The sequence below is a fragment of the Scylla paramamosain genome, chromosome 40, assembly GCF_035594125.1.
Source record: "Scylla paramamosain isolate STU-SP2022 chromosome 40, ASM3559412v1, whole genome shotgun sequence".
NCBI classification, from domain to species: domain Eukaryota; kingdom Metazoa; phylum Arthropoda; class Malacostraca; order Decapoda; family Portunidae; genus Scylla; species Scylla paramamosain.
Window position 1 is genome coordinate 4,688,001 of NC_087190.1, and position 7,500 is coordinate 4,695,500.

At 44.4% G+C, this 7,500-nt stretch overlaps 1 protein-coding gene across 1 annotated transcript in view; it reads left to right on the forward strand.

Moving 5' to 3' along the window:
* LOC135092555 (3'-5' RNA helicase YTHDC2-like) overlaps positions 1-7,500 on the forward strand; it is a 25,111-nt gene that overhangs the window by 16,310 nt on the left and 1,301 nt on the right. The window contains 7 exon segments of the mRNA XM_063991171.1: positions 995-1,122; positions 1,811-1,945; positions 2,750-2,938; positions 3,827-3,946; positions 4,819-4,976; positions 6,005-6,119; positions 7,324-7,484. Of these exon segments, the coding sequence (XP_063847241.1) occupies positions 995-1,122; positions 1,811-1,945; positions 2,750-2,938; positions 3,827-3,946; positions 4,819-4,976; positions 6,005-6,119; positions 7,324-7,484 (1,006 nt within the window).

The window sequence follows — 7,500 nt, forward strand, 5'->3', positions numbered from 1 at the left end:
GAGGGAGGGAAATGGGAGAGAGGGCAAAGAGAGAGTGAGAGATGGGAGGTGGGAAAAGGAGGAGAGAGAGAGTTAGAGAGAGCAAAGGGAGAGGGAGAAAGGGGGCAGAGGGAATTGGAGAGAGAGAGAGAGAGAGAGAGAGAGAGAGAGAGGAGAGAGAGAGAGAGAGAGAGAGAGAGAGAGAAAGGGCAAAGGGCAAAGGGAGAGAGTGAGAGTGAGAGAGAGGAGTGTGTGGTGTTTGTTTCATAGTGTTTAGATTGTCATGGAAAATGTTTCTCTTTTATACCACTTGTTATGCAAAGTCTGCAAGCACCCTCATGTTCAGGAATATTTTGTGTTCAGGAAGACATTTTTAATTTGAAGCATCACCTCACAACGGCTGGACATAACAATTATCAGTGAAGTGGTGTATAAACATTTTACCCCCTAACTTATACTCATCATAATTACTTTATTTTTTATCCTGCCAAGGTTGTAAACTGTGATGTAGTTGAACAAACATTGCTCTATATGTGTATGTAAACAAAATTTGCTTAACTTATGTAATTGTTGAGCTAAGAGGAAATACTTATTTTTCAAGGGAGGTTCAGTTTCCCTCAGACTCTACAGTGAGTGATGAGTCAGGCTGCCAACCCAGCACAGGTCTGGCTAAGGTGCTTACTCTGAATGCAGTGTACAGTATCTCCCAAAACTATCCTTAAAAATAAAAGGTGTACATTCTCACACAATGGATGATATTATTTGACACATTTGGTGATTACAGCAGCAACAGTTGGAAGCCCTGCATGTAGTGATAGCTGCCGTATATCATAACCTAGGAAATAGATCGGCACATCAGCACCACATTATCGCGCACACCAACCTTAACAACACCACACATGACCAGGCAGCAGGTGTCCTATCATTCACTATACCACAGTTCACACCACACTTTAAAGATAGTTTTGGGAGGCATTGTACACCCGACAATACAGCGCTATGCCGACACACACAGGTGCCATCCTGATCTTCCTGCCGGGGTACGACCACATTGTCACACTGAGGGACAAGATCATTGCTGAGGAGAGACAGTACCTGCAGGGAGGGAAGTACTGCCTTTTCTGCCTCCACTCCAGCATGCAGGTGAGGCACTGAGAGAGGGAGAGAGGGAGGTGGGTGGAAGGAGGGCATCAGAAGTTAGAATGAAGGTGTGTGCAGAGAGAGAGGAAGGCAAAGATAAGGGGAGGAAGAAGGTAGAGAAGGGGATGACAGTAAAAGATAGAATGAAGATACCTGTGTGTGTGTGTAGAGAGAGAGAGAGAGAGAGAGAGACAGAAGGAAGGGAGGGGTGTTTGTTCAAGCATTACCATCACTAACATCCATTGCTAGAAAAGGCCAGTAAAGGTTAAAATTAAGATACTTTCATGTAGAGAGAGGGAGAGGGAGACAAGGAAGGAAGGAGTTTTTTTTTTTCATTATTTCTCTCTTTTCATGCCTCAAACATACTTTCATGTAGAGAGAGGGAGAGGGAGACAAGGAAGGGGTATTTATTTATTTTTTTTCATTATTTCTCTCTTTTTCATGCCTCAAATATCCTCATTCCATCCATCAAATACCCTGCCAGTTTTTCCATCAAGTAGCAGAAGAATAACCATCATTTCTCTCCCTTCCCTTGCCTGAAACATCCTGCCAGTTTTTCCATCAAGTAGCAGAAGAATAACCATCATTTGTCTCCCTTCCCCTGCCTCAAATACCCTGCCACTCTTTCTGTCCTGCTACATAAGAAAAACTATAATTTCTCTCCCATGTCATACATTTGTCTCTCCCACAGTCCAGCGACCAGAAGCGAGTCTTCCGTCCTTCCCCAACAGGCGTTCGCAAAATCATTCTCTCCACCAACATCGCTGAGACAAGTGTGACGATCAATGATGTTGTGTATGTGGTTGACAGCGGCAAGGTGAAGGAGGTGAGTGCATGAGTTGATGAGGGATGGGAAAGAGGAGGAGGAGGAGGTAGGAGAGAGAGATTGGTTGAGAAAGAGGTGGGAGAGAGATTGGTTGAGGAGGAGGAGGAGGAGGAGGAAGAAAAAAAAATTGGTTGAGGAAGAGGAAGAGGAGGAGGAAGAGAGATTGACAAATGAGGACAAGGAGGAGGAAGAGAGAGTAATAAATAAGATGGTTGAGGAAGAGGAAGAGGAGGAGGAAGAGAGATTGACAAATGAGGACAAGGAGGAGGAAGAGAGAGTAATAAATAAGGAAGAGGAGGAGAAGCAGTGTTGATGAATGAGGAGGAGGAGGAAGAAGAATTGATTAACATGGATGAGGGGAAGAATAGAGGACTAATAAGAGAGAAGAAAGGGGAAGAGGGATTGATAAAAGAGGAGGAGGAGGAAGAAGAGGAATTGATGAAAGAGGAGAAGGAGGAAGAGGAATTGATAAAAAAGGAAAAGGAAGAGGGATTGATAAAAGAGGATGAGGAGGAGCAGGATGAGAGATTAATAAAAAAAAAGGAAGAAGAGGGATTGATAAAAGAGAAAGAAGAGGAGGAGGAAGAGAAACAAAAGAAGATAAAGTGACAAACAATGGCAATAACCAGTGCTCTGTTTCACTCATTTGGTTTGTTAAAGATTCCAGCCTGGATGACACAGCATGTTCCTCTCTCTCCTGTACCTGCTAAGATTCCTCCCAGTGACAATTTCCTTGCCCTTGCTGGCCTTACAAAGATTACTAGTGTCCTGTTCCATTCAGCCAGTCACTCCCCCACTTGGCAGGTAAGCTATGACTCAATGGTGGGTGTGTCGTGCCTGCGGTCAGTGTGGATCTCTCAAGCCTCCAGCCAGCAGAGGAGGGGACGTGCTGGTCGCTGTCAGCCTGGCATCTGCTACCACCTCTTCTCCAGGAGTCGGTATGCAGCAATGCAGCTGTACCAGACTCCTGAGATTCTGCGCACTCCTTTGCAGGTCTGGGTGTGTGTGTGTGTGTGTGTGTGTGTGTGTGTGTGTGTGTGTGTGTGTGTGTGTGTGTGTGTGTGTGTGTGTGTGTGTGTTCTTACCTAATTGTATTTTCATGGGACAGAGTCAAGCTCGTGATGTTCTGTCTTCTGTGTGTCTGTCTGTGTTTTTTTACCTAATTGTATTTTTACAGGATTGACTCAAGCTCTCAATGTCCCATCTTGTGAAGTTAATTTGTCATATTTGTCTTTAAAAGGATTAATGTTCCTTGCACACTCATCTTACTCAGATGAGTGTGCAAGGAACTCAGAATCCATCATCTGATTGCTCTGTCAGGAAAACTGTTTCCTCACATTTCTTAACTTTTCTGTATAGTTTCTTCCTCCTAGTGTTAAGTGTGTGTGTGTGTTTGTGTGTGTCCCTCCCTCTCTCCCCTACCAACTGTCCTGTTCTCTCTCTCTCTCTCTCTCTCTCTCTCTCTCTCTCTCTCTCTCTCTCTCTCTCTCTCTCTCTCTCTCTCTCTCTCTCTCTCTCTCTCTCTTCCCCTCCTCTGCCTCACCCTCATCTTGCTCTCCCAGTCCTCTTCCTCAGGTTCTCTCTCACCCTCTCAGTCATTCTCATCTTCAGTTTTCTTCAGTGGTCCTGTGTTTGTTTTGGTGTTTGTTTTGGTATGCTTTAGTTTTATACAGAAAAGTACACAGTCTTCACCTTCTGATAGGAATAGTCTTGTTTGACTTACCTACTTTTGTTATATGGTGAAGGCACTTTTCTTATGTAGTTTTATTTATGCTTCCACCACCACCACCACCACTTGCCTCACTAACCCTCTTCTACCACCACCTGCCTCACTAACCTTCCACCACCACAACTACCTCACTCACCCTCCACCACTCCCAGGAGCTGTGCCTTCACACCAAGCTCCTCGCCCCAGCCAACATGCCCATTGCAGACTTCCTGGCACGAGCCCCTGAGGCGCCGGCATTCATGGTGATCCGCAGTGCCGTACAGCTCCTGAAGGTGGGTGCTGCTGGAGAGAGAGAGAGAGAGTTAGTCAGGCTGTTTTGTGTTTATCTTTGGCCTAGCTATATGATGTGTGTTTGTTTTGTTTTTGAGATATTGAGTCAGGTTGTGTTGTGTGTTTGTCCTGGCATGGAGGTATTGAGTCAGACTGTGTTGCGTGTTTTCTTTGGCCCATACTCTAAAACACTGTTCTCTCACCATGACTATTTTCAAAGGCCATAGAGATGATTAGCCGGGCTCTCATGAGTGTTTCTCCTGTTAATAATGTAAAAATCTTGTTCATCTATCTCTAGAACCATAGAAACATCCTTAAAAACCTGAATTGAAGTAGAGCCATTTGAAAGTAGTAGAGGTGTGGTGCAAGAGTATTTCAGAATGTTGGCTTTGTATTGAGGTGTTGATTCATGGGTGTTGAGTGAGGCTGTGTGTGATGTGTGTGTGTGTCTTGGTGTTGAGTCAGGCTGTGTTGTGATATGTGTTTGTGTGTGTGTGTGTGTGTGTGTGTGTGTGTGTGTGTGTGTGTGTGTGTGTGTGTGTGTGTGTACTTGTATCCAGCTTAAAATATGGAGGTTTCTTGCATGTGCTACATACAGAAGTAGACACACACACACACACACACACACACACACACACACACACACACACACACACACACACACACACACACACACACACACACACAGCATCTCACACACATATTCCCCACATATGGACACATTGGATGACTGGGAGGACATAACAGGCTAAAAAGGCAACACACACACACACACACACACACACACACACACACACACACACACACACACACACACACACACACACACACACACACACACACACACCAAGCCATCTGACACACCCTTTTGCAGAGCATGGACGCACTGGATGGGTGGGAGGATGTTACAGAGTTGGGCCACCATCTGCTAGACCTTCCCCTGCCACCCCGCTTGGCCAAGATGGTCATCACCGCCACTGTGCTCAAGTGCCTCGACCCGGTGCTCACCATCGCTGCAGCACTCGCTCTCAAGTAAGACCCAGTGCTGAGTGGGATGAGGACGAGGAGGGGAAGGGTGTTCAGTGCTTAAGTTAATGTAGGGTGCTGAGGAAGACAAGGAGGAAGAATGTCAAGTGCTTAAGTTATGCTTGAGTGGGTGATAAATAAGAGGATTGGTGTTGGGTGTCCGAGTTATGCCAGGGTGGCTTGGAATAGACTGGGTGCTGAGTAAGAGAAGTGGTGTTGGTGTTTAAGTTATGCTCTGGTGGCTTAGTATAGACAAATATGTGATGGATGAATTAAAGTGGGTTGTATGTGCTGGAGTGTTGGGAGTTTAAGGTTGTGCTGAAATGGCTTGGAATAGGTTTGGATGAATAGAGGAGGCAGGAGGAGGGACAGTGGGAGCCTAAGTTTTGCTGGGGGTAGGCTGAAATAGTTACGCTTCCTTCTTCCTGTTCTTTCTCCTTCCCATCTCACTGTCTTATCCTCTCTCCCTTCTACCTCTTCTTTCACACCTATCCTTTCTTTTCTCTGTCTTCTTTATTGCTCCTCTCATGTTTCTCTCTCCTTTCCTCAGTCCTGTCTCCTTATCTCACTATCTTATACATCCTCTCACCTTTTATCTCCTCTCTCAAACCTGTCCTTCCTGTCTCTTTCTTTCTTATACTTACCCTTCCTTCTCCCTCTTCTTTCTCCTTCCCATCTCACTGTCTTATGCATCCTCTCTCTTCTCTCCTACCTATCCTTTCTTCTTCCTGTCTCTTGTTTATCTCTTCTCTCTCATACTTACCCTTCCTTCTCCTTGTCCTGTCTCCTTCCCTTCTCACAGTTCTAATCCTTTCACTGCAATTTGTCATGTGTTTGTGTAAATACTAACCACTTTGAGACAATTTTTTTGTTCTTCAGTCACTTCCAAACATTACACTGGCCAGAAATTGCAAAATCTATTCTTTTTATCCCATTCTTTGTTGTAGATGCTTATAAAGTGTCCATACATTGCTATTTAGTGCTGTGAATTGTTATCACAGTGAGAGGGCTAAACATTTCCCTTCATCCCCCAGAGACCCCTTCATGCTGCCCAAGAACCCCAACGAGAAGAGAAGCGCGAGTGCTGTGCGTCGGAAGTTCACCTCTGGGACTTATAGTGATCATATGGTGCTACTCAAGGCGTTTCAGGTGAGGAAGTGCCACCTTTACACTCTCTTTAGAACCTGAAGAAATCATTGTAGGTATCGTTTCCACTCTCTGTCAGCCTCATTATCCTCATTATCAGAGCTTAGAAGTCCTGTGTCACCATCACTTTTACTGTTTATCATCAGTTTTCACAATCATTAGGACCTGAAGGCATTGTCACAGGTATTGTTCCCAGTCACTGTCAGAGTTTAGAAGTCCTGTGTTACTATTACTTTTACTGTTTATCATCACAGTTTTCACTTATTATAACCTAAGGCATTATTACAGGTATTGTTCCCAGTCACTGTCAGCTTCACTATCCTCACTATCAGAGCCAAAAGGTCCTGTGTCACTGTTATTTTTACTGTTTATTATTAGTTTTCACAATCATTAGGACCTGAAGTCATTATTGCAAATATTGTTCCCAGTCACTGTAAACTTCATTATCCTCACTATCAGAGCTTAGAAGTCCTTTATCAGCATCACTTTTACCATGGCTATCACAAATATTGTCCCTAGTCACTAAGCTTCTTTATCATCCTGTATCACCATCACTTATCAATTTTCATCACAGTTTTCACTCACCACCATCATTGTTAGTATTTGAAGTGCTAATGTAATCATCACCACCCTCTCTCCCCCTGCCTGCCTGCCTGCCTGCCTGCCTGCCTGCCTGCCTGCCTGTGTTTCCTCCTTCCTGTGACTTTCAAGAGAGGTTTCAAAATAGTTATCCTCTTGTTTCGGATGATAATTTTTTACCTTTCTTCAGTGACTGGCACCTCAGTAGACTTCATTTTTTTATTATTATTTTATTATTTTATTTTATTTATTTATTTATATTTTTATTTTATTAATATTTTTTTTTCTAGGTCAGTCCCTCTCACATAAAAGAGAATCACCATAATTTTTGCCAGTTATCATCACCATCTTCCCTCATCACCATCACTCTGTTCTGTTTGAAAGCATTGTAATCATGATCCTCCTCCTCCTCCTCCTTTGCTACTACTTCAAATCACTATAAGCACCAATCTCTTACTTTACTGATCACCATCTCTGTCCCTGTTTAAAACCACATTGTAATCACCATCATCAGTTTGAAATCACAATAAACCATACTATTCTCATCCCCCTCTGTTTGAAAGTACACTGTACTCATCACCTATTCGAAATTACACTAACACCATCAATACGCCCATCATTCCCGCAGGCGTGGCAGAAGGCGTGCACAGAGGGGTGGGAACGGGGGTGGTGTGAGAGGAACTACATCTCCGGGGCAGCCATGGAGATGATACACGGCATGCGGTCTCAGGTCCTGGCTCAGCTGAGGGGTGCTGGCTTTGTGAGGGCACGGGGACCTGGGGACATTAGGTGGGTGGTGTGCATT